At 44.9% G+C, this 17,776-nt stretch overlaps 1 protein-coding gene and 1 long non-coding RNA gene across 16 annotated transcripts in view; one reads left to right on the plus strand and one right to left on the minus strand.

Moving 5' to 3' along the window:
• LOC114487770 (uncharacterized) overlaps positions 1 to 1,893 on the plus strand; it is a 29,075-nt gene extending 27,182 nt beyond the window's left edge. For 13 of the 15 annotated variants that reach the window (XR_008619363.1, XR_008619358.1, XR_008619354.1 and 10 more), the window contains one exon: positions 1,233 to 1,893. This is a non-coding gene — a long non-coding RNA (uncharacterized lncRNA). The remainder of the gene's footprint in view (positions 1 to 1,232) is intronic. The other 2 variants (XR_008619360.1, XR_008619362.1) reach the window with 1 other exon arrangement.
• LBP (lipopolysaccharide binding protein) overlaps positions 1 to 17,776 on the minus strand; it is a 28,627-nt gene that overhangs the window by 2,682 nt on the left and 8,169 nt on the right. The window contains exons 4-12 of the mRNA XM_055090656.1: positions 15,944 to 16,099; positions 15,378 to 15,441; positions 11,238 to 11,301; positions 8,827 to 8,918; positions 7,587 to 7,763; positions 6,158 to 6,217; positions 4,006 to 4,173; positions 2,554 to 2,621; positions 1,659 to 1,701 (exon numbers count right to left, since the gene is read on the minus strand). Of these exons, the coding sequence (XP_054946631.1) occupies positions 1,659 to 1,701; positions 2,554 to 2,621; positions 4,006 to 4,173; positions 6,158 to 6,217; positions 7,587 to 7,763; positions 8,827 to 8,918; positions 11,238 to 11,301; positions 15,378 to 15,441; positions 15,944 to 16,099 (892 nt within the window). The remainder of the gene's footprint in view (positions 1 to 1,658; positions 1,702 to 2,553; positions 2,622 to 4,005; positions 4,174 to 6,157; positions 6,218 to 7,586; positions 7,764 to 8,826; positions 8,919 to 11,237; positions 11,302 to 15,377; positions 15,442 to 15,943; positions 16,100 to 17,776) is intronic.

Here is a 17,776-nt window from a genome sequence, read left to right on the forward strand (position 1 = left end):
CTCCTCCTTGGCTTGTGAGCAGCGGCCATCACCCCACCTTCCCTCTTTTCCGAAATCTCTCCTCGATTGTTTCAGCCCACATAAAGCTTCCCATTCTTTTTCCTCCTTTAATATGGCGCCATCTACTGCACCACTTTTTCCTCTTTGTGGAAATCATCTCTTGGTTTTGCCTGCCCAGCACTCAATTCCTTTTGTTTTAATAATAGTCCCTATTTTCTCCTGGGAACCCTCCTTTCCAATCTCAGTCCGTGTGGTTTGGGACTGCAAATCCTGGCTCGGGGAGTGTAGATTAAACCCGTGCTCAGCCAATTGACCTTGTCCAATTTCCAACCACGTGATTGGCTAAAGAATGGGCACATGACTAAGATTAATCCAACGAGGGCTTTTATTTATTTATTTTTTTGGTGGGTTAAAAAAAAAAGAAACTACAGGAAATTTGTGAGTTTTCCACCAGTGGGAAGAACCTGCCTGAGAATGAAGCCAACACAGATGAAAGCAGAATGGAGAGATAGGGATTCTTTTTGTTTGGAATATATTCTTTTTTTCTTTTTAAAAAATTGAATGAAAGATTCTTTAAATTCTGTAGTGCTCTACAGTTTTCAAAAGTTTCACACACATGATTTTATACAATCCCTTAATAATCGTTTTCCCCCATCCCTATATCACCCCTCTCCCCTTCCCTTGGAGAGAGATTCTTGATGTACTAATTTGAACACCTGGATCCAGCTATGCCTGAAACCTCTAGCCTTAGCTTTTTTGTTTTTGTTTTTTGGTTATGATCCTATACATTCCTTCTGTTTGCTTAAGACACTTTTAGTTGGCTTTCTATTCTTTGCAGTTAAAAGAATTCTGTCCAATAGATGATTTAATCCCGGTTCCCCTGCATCGGCAGGCGGACGCGCAACCACTGCGCCACCAGGGAAGCCCCGAGAGAGATTCTTGATGTACTAATTTGAACACCTGGATCCAGCTATGCCTGAAACCTCTAGCCTTAGCTTTTTTGTTTTTGTTTTTTGGTTATGATCCTATACATTCCTTCTGTTTGCTTAAGACACTTTTAGTTGGCTTTCTATTCTTTGCAGTTAAAAGAATTCTGTCCAATAGATGATTTAATTATATTGTCTTATATTGGGAGGTAACTGTTCCTCTGCCCTATGGTTCCTGTCCTCAAGAACTTCTATGCTTTTCTAGGGCAGAGAGTAACTCTTCTCCTTTTCTATTTTCTAATATAGGTGCCAAAGCATTGCTTAGTAGATACTCTAAATTAATTATTACCCTAATCATTTCATAAATAAAAACAATAATAGGGCTTCCCTGGTGGCGCAGTGGTTAAGAATCCATCTGCCAATGCAGGGGACACGTGTTCGAGCCCTGGTCCAGGAAGATCCCACATGCCACGGAGCAACTAAGCCCGTGCGCCACAACTACTGAAGCCCGCGTGCCACAACTACTGAAGCCCACGCGCCTAGAGCCCGTGCTCCACAACAAGAGAAGCCACCGCAATGAGAAGCCCGCGCACTGCAACGAAGAGTAGCCCCGGCACACCGCAACTAGAGAAAGCCCGTGTGCAGCAACGAAGACCCAATGCGGCCAAAAATAAAATAAATAAAATAAAAATAAATTAAAAAAAAAACAAACAAAAAACAATAATAACTTACATTGAATACTCCAACTTTAGATTCTTTCAGTTCCACTTGCATCCTATGACAAATCAGAGAAGATTCAGAGATGTGGGCATTATGTTCAAGGGAAACCTAAGCAATGTAGGGATCCCCAGAAAGGAGGAGACACCAGCTTGAGAAGGCACAGGGCCAAGGGTGTGGGAGCAGTGAGAGTGGAAAAGGTGGTTGAGGAGCCAAAAACAATGATACAACCTTATTGGGAAGACTTGCAGAGGGGAAGTGTGTAGCATAAAAGAACTCAGTCTCTATAATTTCAGGAAGTCAATATTGCTGATGTCTAAAATTCATGGATTAAGAAAAAGCAATATTAGTAAATTCTTTAGAAATTTGGAAGTAATGGAGGTTAGGTGAAAAGGAAGTTTATGGAGGTAGATCCAGTTGGCCCAAGGAATTGGGCCAACTGGGGTAAAATTTAAGTTTCCTTCCCAAACTGAGAAGGCACAGGGCCAAGGGTGTGGTAGCAGTGAGAGTGAAAAAGGTGATTGAGGAGCCAAAAACAATGATACAACCTTATTGGGAAGACTTGCAGAGGGGAAGTGTGTAACATAAAAGAACTCAGTCTCTATAATTTCAGGAAGTCAATATTGCTGATGTCTAAAATTCATGGATTAAGAAAAAGCAGTATTAGTAAATTCTTTAGAAATTTGGAAGTAATGGGGTTTAGGTGAAAAGGAAGTTTATGGAGGTAGATCCAGTTGGCCCAAGGAATTGGGCCAACTGAGGTAAAATTTAAGTTTCCTTCTCAAACCGTGGGCCCCACAGTTTGACAGGGGGATCTGGTTACATCCCACCTCCAGCTACAGGGAATCAGCTGAAGCGTCAGATGGAGCCCAGTTGAGCGCCCCCCATGTAAGTCACAAGGCTGACTTACTTTGCTGGCTTCAGGAATCCAGTGATCTTGCTGGTGTTGAAGGTCAACATGACAGACACATTAGTGGCCTGGTAATTCCAGTAGAAAGAAACAGGTCTAAATGAAGGAGGTTGTCATGTACAGAATGGATAACTATGAGGACTGGCTGTCTCCTCTAAGCAAACATCTCACTAAGTTAAAGCAGGAACTAGATTAGACTCCCAGGAAGCTCATCATGGGTGCTCAATAAACATTTGAACTTGGACTTGAACATTTTTACTTGAAATTGCTGACTATGATAGCAATTAAACTTTGAACATACTACCAAGAGAAGGTATAGAGGCCTATTCCTGGAGATCTCTAAAGGGACCATTTCTAGCTATCTCAGGGCCAAGATTCAGCCCTAGTAAATAATAATAGTAATAATAATAGCTTATGTTTTAATTTAAAATATATTGGGGACACGTAGTTTTTCAAGGCAGAAGTCTGGTGTGTTCCCCTTTGCCTGGCAAAGCAATAAAGCTATCCTTTTCTACTTTAGCAAAATAATAAAAATAAAAATAATAAATAATAAAATAAAATATATTGACAACAATTTTGATAACAATAACAACAATATCAAATTGCAGATATAACATCTGGGAGCAATTACTCTTCTAGAAATTTGTCTTGCTGAGTTTCAAACCTGGGACAAGAGAGCAAAGTTCCCCATCCTGTGAGCAGGGCTCCCAAAAAACTCAACATCCCTTCTCTGTTTGACAGGGTCCATTGAGAAGGGAGACACAACTCTCAATATTTAACCAAGAGGGAATTTCATACAGGGGATTGGTTATACAAATGATGGAATTGCTGAGAAGTTAAAAAAGAGTTAGAGAGGCAACTCAGAGATTAGCAGAGGTGGGAAGCTGCTTCCACCCCAGGACTGGAGGAACAGAGGGAGGAATTGGGGAGGCACCATGGAGGAGACACAGTCAGTGGCTGAGTCTCTGTCCAAGATAAAGAGAGAAGAAGAAATACTCTGGCTTCTTCCTTCCTCCCACCCTCTGTTCTCCTGACAGTGTCTTCCATTGGCTGATCTAGCTGGAAGTCAGTGCAATGAAGCCTGGGAAATGTAGTCTTCAGGGGGTCAGATATAGATACAGAGCAGAGCAACAGGTCAAAGTTCCCCTATGCCTTCCTCCCCAAAATAGCCCAGACTCACTTAGTTGGGCAAACATACATTAAGCAAATAAACCTGCAAACAGCTACATTGGTATCTTTACAATAAGTCCTATGAGGAAAAATAACAGGGTGCCACAAGAAAAAAATGGACAAGGGGCGAAAGGTAGATCAGGGGTAAGGGCAACCAAGAAAGGCCTACCTGAGGAAGTGATACTTAAGTTGAGATCTATCTTAAGGAATTAGCCAGGTGGGGAATGGGGGAAAAAGCATGTAGGAAAAGGGAACAACGTTTGCCAAGCCTTTGAACCTTACCACACCCAGCCGGAAGACAGGCTCCTTGACGGAGTTAGGCAGGAGAACAAAGGCCTCAATCTCCAACTGGGCAGCTGAGGACAGATTCCCAGGGCTGAAGTTCAGGAACGGGGCAGAGACCACTGTGCCTTGGAGCTCTAAGTTCATGTTGGGGTACAGTCTGGCTAACTGAGGGCAGAATGAAGAAATTATGTCAAGAGAAGGAAACATGCAGGTTTGCTGGGAGAACCTTGAGGGAGTCAGATCAAGCTGAGAACACTTCCTGGTTGGTTTAATTTCCACAAAATGCTCTGTGCCTTTTTCTCTTGAAGGTATAACTGGACATCCTTCCACGTCAGACATATGGAGTCTGTGTCATTTCTCTCATGGCTGCATTGTATTCCACTGTGCATGGGTACTGCAACTGATCTAACACTATTGCACATCAAGTTGTCTCCAAGCTTTTGCCATTTTAAAGACCACTCTCCTGTGCACCCTTGGCTATTATTTTGGGGGATACATTCCTAGACATGGAATTGCTGGGTCCAAGGGCAGGGATATTTTTAAAGCTTCTGCCAGTTATTGATTGCCAAGCTGTCCTCCAGAAAGTTTAGGCTGATTTTTTTTCAATCCACACCCCTCCCTGGGCAATGGGTGAGAGCTATTTTTTTCTCTATACCTCCATCACACTCAGGTAACTGCACATGCAAAGACCAGACATCAGTGTTTTTGAAGCACAACACACCTAGATCCCACCATTTCAAAGAGCTGGCAATTTTCCTTTTAATTAGAATTTAATATGGGGTCAAGACTGTTCCTTTTACGGGGGAAGTTGGTGGAGGAACGACAGTCCCATGAGCCTTTTGGTTATGCAAATATAAAATCTACATTCAGTTGTAAAAGGGAGATCTTTAGAAGGTTGAGGAGGTAAACCACTTGACTAAGAAGGTGACCTGAGCTGCTTCTGTGTTAGGTTGATTATGATGTGAGCAGGAAGGGAGAGGGAGAGTTTCCTCCTCTTTCTGGGCAAAAGGGATGTTGGAACCAGGATGAAGCCAAGGTCCCTCTAAAGCTAGCGCCGATAACATGGTGGCAGGTTGGGCTTTTGTGGGGCTCTAGGGAGAGAAAGGGCCTGCTGTGAGGGCATGTTATGGAAGGACGTGACCCAGGTACCGCAGTATTTAAAGTTCAACCATTTTCCCACTGTTATAATTCCTCTCAGCCATCATCAAGCCTTCTGCAAGGAACTTTAAACACTACCACCTGTCTGAGCTGCGTCTTGGGGGGACTCAGAAGGTAGGGGAGAGGGGACAGGACAGGTGGATTTCTGTGGGATTGAATGAGATATTGAACATGAAGAGCTTAGTCCAGCAAAGACCAAGCTACAGGGTTATTCACTGCAACACTGATGTAGCAAAAGACTGGAAACAATGTAAATGTCCTTTCATGGGGGACTGATTACCCAAACTATGGTTCATCCATAATACAATGGCAGACTGGATTCCCAAGAAAACATGAGTGAGGAAGCTCTTTATCTACGTACATGGAATCATCTCCTGGTATACTAAGGGAAAAAGTAAGGTACAAAATGGAGTGTAAAATATACCTCCATTTGTGTAAAAAAATGGAGGAAAGACATACATTTGTTCACATATACATAGAATAGCCCCAGAAAGATGTGTACGATCTGGTAATATTGATAGACTCAGGGTGTGAACTGGATGTTTAGGGGACAGGAGTGGATGGGACTTCCCACTCTATAACCTTTTATGTCTTTTGAATCTTGAACAATGAGAATTTATTATCCATTCAAAAAATAATTTTTTAAAGCACCAAGAACAGTGCCTGACCCCTAGTATGCCCTCTGTAATTGCTTGGTGTTATTAATTAGGATACATTTTGTGGGACATGTCGGCATTCCTTGGTATTGTCAGAGATCATCAACAAAAGACTGGGCAGCCTGTGGTCCCACGAGACACAGGGCTCAGGCCTCTGTTGTCTGGGCCTTGAAGGGAAGGGAGTCCCCGAACCTGCAGTACCACGGCCTTCACTGGGGGCCCCACTGCTGGCCTTCTGACTCTTGGTCAAGCTGAGAGGAGTGTGGAGGTTTTAAAGAAGACCCCTGAAGTCTTGGGGGCTCAGCCTGCACCCTGAGGGCTGAGGGAAGCCTTACCCGGGGGAAGAAGGCACGGAAGGACTTGGTGGTCAGTCGGATGTTAGAAGTAGGCGGAACCTGCGGCAAAGGGACACAAAGAAGTTTTAGGTGCTCCGGCCAGAGCCGAAGGTCTGAAGAGAGATGGGGAAGTGGGGGGATATTCAATAACGTAGCTTCCTGCCTGCTCAGGGTTGCCATGGCAATGGCGAGATGCCTGTTCTGCATTCACCATGAGCGCACGAGTCCTTGGGATCCTGACTGCTCTCCTTGGGCCGTAAGTGACACGCAGGACTCAATCAGGGGATCCACAAGGGTGAGATTTGCAATCACGCAGATCTAGGTTTGACTCTTGGCTTCGTGACTATGTGATCTCAGGTGAGTGCCTTTACCTCTCTGAGTCCCAACTTCCTCACCTATAAAATGGAGATCATTATAGTCTCCACTTGTTGGGTCACTGTGAGGGCTAAGTGAAATGGTGGGTACAAAGCATTCAGCCCAAGGCTTAGCACATAGTGAGCGCTCAGTAAAACACAGCTACCGTGATCCCACCCACTGAAAGAAAGGACTGTACCACAGGTGGGAAGGGTGACTCAAACATGGCAATAGAAGTAAAAGGCCTGGGTGTGGGTGAGTCAAAGGACAAATGTCACTCCATCCATCACTGCTGGTCCTCAATTTACTACCAGGGTAGGCTGGACCATCCAATTTGGACTGCATTATGTTTCCCCCACCATCCCTACAGTGTTCACGAGGCCTCAGCTTTTACAAAGAGCTACAAGAAACATCCATCTAAACCCCAGAAATATTAAAGAGACTGAAAGAAATATTAACCACGTGATCCACTCTAAAATTTAGTAACCTTTATACAAAGCCACATCTGAGACAGTTATTTTAGAGCTAAGCGCTTGGAAGACTTTGTCTCTCCTTTTTGCTGTGAATCACTAAATCATGTACCCTTTCCATTTTGGCTACAGGAAGCTCCTGCACAGATTCGTGATTTTTAAAAAAATCAATTTTGGGGCCCAGTGTCTTTATAAAATTGTGCTTTACTTTTAACTTGATCTTTATTTTCTATTCTATGTAACTTTATGCATTTATCAGTGTATCTATTGCCCTGCCCCATTCACTAAAATCTTTTTTTAAACCTCTACAGACCATCAGGATGAAAGAAAGTATGAATTAGAATAACAGATCGAGTCTGGAGGGAAAAGTAAAAGACAGACAAGCAAGCCACAAAGTCTTCCACGATTGTTCTAAGGGAGAAAGAACTTTGACTTTGAGCTTTCTGGCAGCCAAAGTGAAAAGGGAAATCGTACTAACTTATATTTTCCTGCTCTTGATCTTTCTTCTTAGTCATAATTTACTATTTCACTGATGTAAATGCGTGGAAAGGAAAGAAGGAAGGAGACAGTGTCATTTGTGGGGCCTATTGTGCTATGATTCTCACCATGTCATCTGTGATGGAAAAGTTCAGGTATCCCACTTTGTGATAAACTAGGCTGGCGGTGTTGAAGGCATAATTAGAGATGGCAAAGTAGACCATTCGGCTGTGTTCTTCAGGAAGGCTCATGACAGGAGCAAGGAAGGCAACTGGGGAGCGGTGATCACGGCTAAAAATTTCACCCTGGAGAGGGAGATAGAATCCATTTGAACTTCTCTAAGTCTATCCCAGGGCTGGACATCTGAGCTAGGTAGTTGCCTATAGAGTCTGATGAGGGAACATGAACTGGAGGCACTGCCTGAAACTCCACCATTAAATAAGTTTTCCTTGGAATCTAAAAAAAAGAGTACAAATGAACTTATTTACAAAACAGAAGTAGAGTCACAGATGTAGGAAACAAACTTATGGTTACCAGGGGATAAGGGGGGGGAGGGATAAATTGGGAGATTGGGACTGACATATACACACTACTATATATAAAATAGATAACTAATAAGAACCTGCTATATAGCACAGGGAACTCTACTCAATGCTCTGTAATGACCTATATGGGAAAAGAGTCTTAAAAAAAAAAAAGAGAGGATATATGTATATGTATAACTGATACACTTTGCTGTACACCTGAAACTAACACAACATTGTAAATCAACTATACTCCAATAAAAATTAAAAAATAAAAAGGATGTTTTCCTTTGGATTAAAGTGTGTATCCAGAATCCCTTAATGAAACGAGCCTTAGAAGCTTTGGTCTATTAACCTATAGGACCTCCTGGCCGGCTCCTCTGCACCACTGAGGGCCAGCTCTGATTGACCTCACCTGCATGGTGGGAAAGGTGAAAGAGGGGAGAAAGGGGGAAGGGAAGTTTCAAGGCCTAAGTGATGTAAGACAGCCTGGGAGGGGCTTCCCTTGTGGCGCAGTGGTTAAGAATCCGCCTGCCAATGCAGGGCACACAGGTTCGAGCCCTGGTCCGGGAAGATCCCACACGTCGTGGAGCAACTAAGCCTGTGCGCCACAGCTACTGGCACAGCCCCCCAAAAAAAAGCTTAAAAAAAAAAAAAAAAGACACCGTGGGAGGATTCTGGCTCTGGGAACACCCCGCAGCAATCCATATGGCCCTGCCCTTGACACAGTGGGAACCACGGGGAGATGAGGACAGATCTGAAGCCAGGAGAACAAGAGGCCCCAGGAAGGGCTGACCCTGAGGCGACGCCACACCAGGCCTGGACCCGCCCCAGACCCTTTTACCTTAAGCATCACGTCCAGTATTTCCGCTGTTGCCTGAGGGGCCTCCATTAAGCTGTAATCAATCCCAGCGAAAACGTCCAACTCCGTGGTGACTGAACGGGGGAAGGGCAGAATTAGGAGGCAGGCGAGGGAGAAGAGGTGAGGGCTCTGGCTGACCCACACTCTCTGTGACTTTCTTCAGAGCCCCCTGGCCCTCCACCTTAAGACCCTCCACCCAGCCCAGTGCTGGGGGCAAAGAGCTCCTTTGCCAAGAAAGAGATGGCATGGGTTCTTCGGTTCCACTGGTGATTTAGCCACAAGAGGGCTGGTATGCTTAGCCCAGAGCCTGAGCAGTTTCCAGAGTCTCACATACTCAGACACACAGTCACACACACACACAGACACACAGACACACACACACATAGCCTGAGGGCAGGAGGAACTCAGGTCTGGCAGCCCTTCCACACTAGGAAGCCACACAATAGGAAAAACCCTCCAGCCGAAGCTATTGCTCCCCAAGTTTACAACCGAGACCTTGATCTTCCCGGAAACCAGCCTCCTACCAGTACGAACCAAATAACCAGGAAGGTTGGGCCATGTCCAAAGGGCCCAGAGACTCCCCTCTAAGGCCCTGGAGGGACAGGAGTTTTCTGTCCCAAGCACTTGGGTGTCTGTGCCTGCCTGGGTCTCTGCTGAAGGCGAATGTCAACAGGTGAGTGTGGAGGACCTGGGGGCCAAGGCATGAGAGAACACCTCAACAATTTGCCAGGGCCTGTTTCTGCCAACTTTATGTGTGTAGCCGAGATCCGGGGCCTCCACTTGCTACATTTGAAGGGGAAGAGGTGGTGTGAGACGCTCCCTGCCCCACCGTTGGCAATAGCAAAGGAAGGCAAGAAACCTACCTATCCAGCAGCTGGGGACTTATTAAATAAATGGAGACATCGGTTAAGATAGAACATTATGCAGCTAGTAAAATGAATTCCCTGGTGGTCCAGTAGTTAGGACTCCGTGCTTCCACTGCAGGGGGCACGGGTTCAATCCCCGGTCAGGGAACTAAGATCCTGCAAGCCACGTGGCGTGGCCAAAAAAAAAAAAAAAAGAGGTCTATTAAAACCACTTTGGAAAACTGGCAGGATCTGGTAAGGCTGAACCTATGTGAACCACAAGAACCTGTAATTTCTCTCCTGGGTATATACCCAAAGACGTGCATCCACAGGAGCTAGACTGTTCACAGCACCCACCCACAATGGTCTAAAACTGAAACTACCCAAATGGCCTTCAATAGTACAAGAGATAAATAAATGGAGAGACGTGGACACAGTGGATTACACGGCGGGAGAATGAATGAACTCACGATATGCAGCAATATGGATTGACCTCATATTTTAAAGTTGAATAGGGCTTCCCTGGTGGCGCAGTGGTTAAGAATCCGCCTGCCAGTGCAGGGGACATGGGTTCGATCCCTGGTCTGGGAAGATCCCACATGCCGCGGGGCAACTAAGCCCGTGCGGCACATCTGCTGAGCCCGCGTGCCACAACTACTGAAACCCGTGCCTAGAGCCCATGCTCCACAACAAGAGGAGCCACCGCAATGAGAAGCCCGCGCACCGCATCGAAGAGTAGCCCCCGCTCGTTGCAACTAGAGAAAGCCCGCGTGCAGCAACAAAGATCCAACGCAGCCAAAAATAAATAAATAAAATAATATAATATAAATAAATAAATAAATAAAATGTGTACCCTTAAAAAAAAAAAAAGTTGAATAGAGAAAGCCTCTAGCTCTTGATAAAAGACTCTACTGTATGGTTCCATTGATGTACAAAGTGCAAAACTAATCTTTGCTGGGAGAAGCTGGGTTAGTGGTCACCCTGAGGGGTGCGTAGTGTCAGAAGGAGACACGAGAGGACTCTGAAAGGCCAGTCGTGTTCTGTATATTGATCTGGAAGCTGGTACTTGCGTGTGATCAGTTCGTGAAAAATTTCTAAAAACTCTTCACTTATGATTTGAGCACTTTTCTCTCTGTATTAACTTCTACACCAAAGTTTTAAAAAATGAGATCAATTTATATGTGCTGATGTAAAAAGATCTCCAAAGTATACAAGTTACAAAAGAACAATGTCTCTATTATTATAGACTAATATATATATTCATAATTATGCATATTCACATATATTCATGAACAAAAGGAATACATATGTGAATGTATAGTCATATGCTTATGTATGTGTATATTTATATTTGTACATTCAAAGGAAATATCTGAGAGTATACACCCCAAACAGAGGTTACCTCTTGGAAGAAAATCTGGGGAGAAAAGGGGATTTTAATTTTAACTTTCAACACTTCTATTCCATGTAAGGTTTTATAAGGTACATGTATGCACTTATAAAAATTAGTAAAAATCAAGTATCCCAGGGATGGGTGGGGTGTCCTACCTGGCAGAGTTTGGAGATAAGGCTGTAGGTCAGAGGTCACCGAGTCCTGGATTATTTTGCAAATCTGAAAAATATGGGAAGAGAAAGCCTGAGTGAGTTCCCTGGCTTTGGTCTGGCCCTGTGCTAATTGCTTTCGTTCCATTATTTCACTTATTTGCTAATTGGTCAATGATTCTACAAAAATGTATAAGTGCTTATGATGTGTCAGGTACTGAGAAAGTAGAAATGATCAAAAACATGTCGGCCCCCATGTAGACCCCAATAGGGTCCAGTTGGACCTCTCAAAGTCCATCCCAGGACTGGAAATCGGAGCTAGGCAGTCACCTACGCAGCAGATGAGGGGACATGGCTAGAGGCACTGCCTGAAACTCCATCATGAAGGACCTTTTCCTTTGGGATGCCCCGGTCTCCCAGGGTCTAGAGTTGAAATAGCAGAACTAGAAAATAAGTAGCAATAGCCACACAAATAAGTGTATACTTAATGCAGATACTTCTTAAATGTCATCACTTAACAGGTTAGCTGGACTGATCAATAGTCCCCATGTCCCCTGCTGCCCATGGAAGACTGAACCCTCTCATCCAGCAGACTACCACACACACTAAGCACTCAGAATTTTTTGCCCCGGTTGAGCTGCGTGCGTCTCAAGAAAAGGAAATGTGTGTTCTCTAACCCGTTTGCTTTCCTTGTTATTGCAATCACTCAAATTATTTCTTATGTAAACCCATGAAATACGACTGAGACAGGAGTTGTTTCTATGAAAACCTACGTTTTCTTTCCTTCTCCTTTTTTTTTGGCCATGCCTCATGGTTTGAGGAATCTTAGTGCCCTGACCAGGGATCAAATCTACATCCTCGGCAGTGAAAGCGCAGAGTTCTAACCACTGGACCACCAGGGAATTCCCAAAAACCTATGGTAAGTGTTTTGGAAAGGTGAGTTGCTTAAAGAAAATGCTGGTAAATTGGTGTGGACCAGAAAAGCTTACAAGGAAGACAATCATAAAAATCTAGAAGGATTCTGCATTGGGATTGCTTTGCAAATGTCTTTAGATCTCATTGTGGTTAAAGAAATCTGAGCTGGAATTTGTAGCAGATGCATGTTGAATGAAAGAAGGACAGTGCAATGCCAATCAAGAGACTGTTTACAAAGAACAGTTCTGGGCCTAGGTCAACTGATTTTACATTTACTGTATCTTAAAACATTTGGATTCATATGTAAATATTTTCTTTGTTCAGGTGTGTATGAGTGAGTCCTCACTTTAAACAGCTTTTTTGATTAACCAGCTATCACCTGTCGTGCAGACGGATACACAGATACCGTGGATGGAGGGGCATGTGGGCAGGGGGGTCCAAGAGCGTGGATGGGGCCCTGGCCTAGTGAGGGGGTCACCGACGGCTCCCTTGAAGAGGTGGCATTTTAAGGGCAAGCTAAAGGGTGAGCAGGCATAAACCAGGCACAGGGTTGTGGGGAAGGACTAGGCTGGGGGTTGGGCAGACAAGGGGTGAAATCTTCACCTCCCTTTGTAGTTGGCCTAGTTTCTGGGAGAAGAGTTTGGCAGTGGGGAGCTGCCAGAAATAAAGCAAAGAGGTGGTGAGGAACCTTCATGGTTGGTTTCAAAGGCGCCAGGAAACTCTGTCGACCTCACCCAATGGGGGAAGGGAGGCCTTCAGGTGCTTCGGCTCCAGACACGCAGTAAGGTCTCCCAGAGAGGCAGGTTGGGGCAGTGGTTAAGGGTGTAGTAGGGAAGTCTGAAAACCTGGGTTCAAATCCTGCTAAGTCTCCAGTGGCTGTGTGACCTTTGCAGAATCTCTCTCTGCTTTGGGGTCCTCACCTCAGGATACAGTGACAAGGTCCAGTGTTTTCCAGGGTGTTTGGCAGGGCTGGGGTGAGGTTATAAGATGATGAGTGTGTATGGCCCAGAGAGTAAGCACTCAGCAAGGACTCATTATTCTTAGCCCTGCTAGTCAGATACCACATCCCTCCCTGAATGGGGAAGCCGAACGGTCCTGCACCAGGCTCTTAGTTGCCCTGGGAGAAGGAGATTCCTGAAGCCCATAAAGATCAGGGGTCAGGACTTCCCTGGTGGCGCAGTGGTTAAGAATCCACCTGCCAATGCAGGGGACACGGGTTCAAGCCCTGGTCCGGGAAGATCCCACGTGCCGCGGAGCAACTAAGCCCATGTGCCACAACTACCGAGCCTGCGCTCTAGAGCCCGCGAGCCACAACTAATGAGCCCACGTGCCACAACTACTGAAGCCCGTGCGCCTAGAGCCCGTGCTCTGCAACAAGTGAAACCACTGCAACGGGAAGCCCGCGCACCACAACGAAGAGTAGCCCCTGCTCACCGCAACTAGAGAAAGCCCACGCGCAGCAACAAAGACCCAACGCAGCCAAAATAAATAAATAAATAAGTAAATTTAAGAAAAAAAGATCAAGGGTCAGGGGAGAGAAATCTCCATCTTTCCTGAGACACCAGACCCCACAAGGCCTTTGGTACAAGCTGCTCCAAGCTCCAGGAAATTCAAATCCTGACCTAGCCTCTTGTCAACAAGGTGACTACTGAACAAGTTACTCCACACTCAGAGCCTTCTCCATCAAACGTGGGAAACGGCATCTCCTTCAGAGGCTGTGGTTAAGATCCAGCGGCATTGCCTACGTGAAGTGATTAGTACATTATTCTTAGCCAAACCACAGGCTTAACAAATAGCCACCATTATTATTATAAATAAGAATAGTTAGGGCTTCCCTGGTGGCGCAGTGGTTGAGAGTCCGCCTGCCGATGCAGGGGACACTGGTTTGTGCCCCGGTCCGGGAAGATCCCACATGCCGCAGAGCAGCTAGGCCCGTGAGCCATGGCTGCTGAGCCTGCGTGTCCAGAGTCTGTGCTCCGCAATGGGAGAGGCCACAACAGTGAGAGGTCCGTGTACCGCAAATGCCCCGGTCCGGGAAGATCCCACATGCCGCGGAGCGGCTGGGCCCGTGAGCCATGGCTGCTGGGCCTGCGCGTCCGGAGCCTGTGCTCCACAACAGTGAGAGGCCCGCGTACCGCCAAAAAAAAAAAAAAAAAAGAATGGTTATACAGTGACACATTCTGTATAACATTAATTATATTAATTTATCAAAATAATAATTATCAGGGTAACTTATTACCCTGATAATTATTATATTATTATTAATTGTAATATGGTACTCTTTTTATATATTATTAATCATTATTATCTCCATCATCAACAGGGGAGTATAAATCCAAACCACTGAAGAATATTATGTCCCACTCAGAAAGGCATGGCAACATGGCAATGGGGTGCTTGAGAAGGAGGCTGGCATATTTCCCAAGCTCACCTAGACCCCAGGACACCAGGATAAGACGAGGAACAGAAGGCAGCTTGCTACCTCCAATCTGTGGGGTCTGCATGCTATTCTCTCTTCAACCACCAGGAGGCACTCAAAGCCAAACCAGATGATGAGCCAAGAGGGTGTGTGCTCGTGTTTTTTCCTCCTTTGTTACTTTCTCCTTCCCAAGCACAGTCATTGCTACAGACACAGCTCCAGGTATATGATACCCCAGAAATGGGATTTTGGGGTGAAGTGAGTGAGTGCGAGAACTGAAAGTTAACATGAAACCTCTTTCTCTGAGCCAGAGATTCCAAAATTTGGAGATTTCACATAATTTTTTTAACGGGAAGAACTGACCCCGTGTTGCTGCTTCCGCATACAAAGCAGGTGCTCATCGCCCAGGTAGGAACCAGAACTCCCACCTGGTCCACACACTCCCAAAGTTTCCTGCTTGGTCTCTGCAGCCACCTAAGTGTTGATTTTCTGTTTTGCGTTGGTGGCCTGCAGGGCCGGGGCATGCGGTGAGCGAGGCCGAGCAGGCGTCTCCATTTGGCCCCTGCTGTTTTACCCTTGGCCAAGCATCTAACCATTTTCTGTCTAACTGGATAGACTCGGAGTCCAGAGACCTACATTTTGCCCCCAGCTTTGCCGCACCCCAGCTTCATGACCTTGATTTGTCCTCTCTGGACCTTGAGCCCAAGTGTGCCTGGGCCAGCCCTTAGGGCTGTTCAAGGCCAGAGCCCATTAAGGACCTGGGCCCAGCCCCTTGAGTGGCTTGGCAGCGCCAGCCACTTGGACATTCTTACCTTGCTCTCCAATACTCTTTGGAACTTGTACTCGATCTGATGTTGGAAGAGATTCAGCAGCCACCTGGGGAGAGAAGCACAGTGGACGATCAGCTGTGTCCCACTGAATGCAGGGACAGTGGGGCAGTAGGGAGAGCCAGGCCAGTCCCCAAGGAAGCCCTCCCCACCCCAGTCTGGTCCCCTGCTGTGCCCCAAAGTCAGTAGATTTGGGGGAGGGGCTGGAGAATCTAATCAACAAAACTGAGACTTGAAGAGACTTGCTCAAGGGTTTATATATTTTCCACAAACTCTCCTTTGGCCAAAAGCCTTTGTGTTTCTTAGCCAAATTGCACTTGCCTGTTGGTGGTGAAGTTTGTTTTTTGGTGGAAATGGCACACCAGTACTCCGAGCTTAAATCTGCTTCTGTTAATTTCAGCAGGTCCCCCAAAGAATTACCTCCAAGTGCACGTGATATACCCATGCATTATGCCTGGACCCTCATGCTTATCAGTGTCCAGGCCTTGGGCTGGATGGGCCTCTGGCTGCAGCCAGGGGTCAAGCTGGTCAGTGTCCCGATGGTGACCTACCCCAAATCTCCCGACATGTGCACCTCCACATCACGGATGCGGCTGCTGCAGCTAGAAACAGCGACCTTGGGTCTCCCAGAGGGCTCGCTGCCCAAGAGAAGATTGACTGAAATGGTGATGCCCTTGACCTTCACGTCAAAGGAGCCGTCTAGTTTCCTAGAGGAGATAAGAGAAGTAGTAATTGATTCCTAGGCTAGGGTTGGCCACCATTGGGGGAGGGAAATATAAATCTCAATTCTTACCCCCAAATAAGTGAAGCAGCAGTAAAAATTTAATTACAAAAATTATTACAAGTATTTATTACAAAGCAAAGATTTATTACAAATAAGACCATAAAAGATCAAGAAGAAAGCTTGGGTTCATTTACTTATGGTCAGGGTTGGACAAAAGCCTTTCTAGGTTAGATCCAAGTCTCAGCAGCCATAAGGGAAATGGTGGATAAACTTGGCAGCACTGAAAATTAAAACTTTAGTGAACAATAACAAAAAAATGCCATAAGCAAAGTAAAAAAAAAATTGCGTCTTGATCCAGGCAAAGAGCTAATTTCCGTAACATGTGAGCTAATATATGAGTTAATTTCCTTAATACACAAAGAACAAGCCTATACAAAGAAATGAGGAAAGGATAAAAGGAAAAAAAAGAGATCAAAGATATGAACAGGAAGTTCAATTGCAAATAAGCACATGAGAAGTTATTAAAAATGAAAATAACAATGATGCTAGTTTTCACCTAACAGGTTGATAGAAAGTCTAGAAGTTTTCATACCCAGTGCTTGTGAAGATATGGGAAAACCAAACACTGGTTGGGAAAGCACATCTAGAACACAAACTGGTGGGATCTATCCTGATTTTAACCACAAATCTTTGGCCCAGTAATTTCACTTCTAAGTCTTTACTCTGTGGCTTGTCCAGTCAAGATATATGTGTGGGGCAGCTTACTGAAGCATCATGGGTAATAGCAAGAAATGAGGAAATAACCTTAAATGTCAACTAGTTGGGATAGGTTCAATAAGTTGTGGGCACCTATGCTATGCAGTCTTTAAAAAGAATGAAGCCAAATGTGGTCTAGTTATACAGTGAAATATTACCCATCCATACAAAAGAATAAAGCACTGATGCATGCTGTAGTGTGGATAAACCTCAAAAATATTATGCTACATGACAAAAGTCAGGAACAAAATGTCACATACTATACGATTTCATTTATATGTCCCGGATTGGCAAATCCATAGAGACAGAGGCGGGTTGGTGGTGGCCCAAGACTGGGGGAGGAGGAAATGGAGAGTTAGTACTTAATAGGTATGGAGCATCTTTTGGGGTGATGGAAATATTGTGGGACTAGGTAGAGGTGGTGGTTGCACGACACTGTGAATGTACTAGATGCCACTGAATTGTATACTTTAAAATGGTTAATTTCATGTTATGTGAATTTCACCTCAATAAAAATATTACAGGGACTTTCCTGGAGGTCCAGTGGTTAAGACTTCCCCTTCCAATGCAGGGGATGCTGGTCTGATCCCTGGTTAGGGAGCTAAGATCCCACATGCCTCGTGGCCAAAAAACCAAAACATAAAACAGAAGCAGTATTGTAACAAATTCAATAAAGACTTTAAAAATGGTCCACATCAAAAAAAAAATCTTAAAGTTACATTAAAAAGTTAAAAAAAAGAATGAGGTAGATATTCGTATGCTCATATAAGAGATCTTGAAGAGTATGGCCTCATTCCTGTCATGGAAATTGAATAAATATGCAAATATAGGTGACCTATATACTGAGAATCTTTCTATTTCTTTCTTTTTTTTTTTTTTTTTTTTGCGGTACGCGGGCCTCTCA

This window comes from Physeter macrocephalus, chromosome 14, assembly GCF_002837175.3.
Source record: "Physeter macrocephalus isolate SW-GA chromosome 14, ASM283717v5, whole genome shotgun sequence".
Classification (NCBI taxonomy): Eukaryota; Metazoa; Chordata; class Mammalia; order Artiodactyla; family Physeteridae; genus Physeter; species Physeter macrocephalus.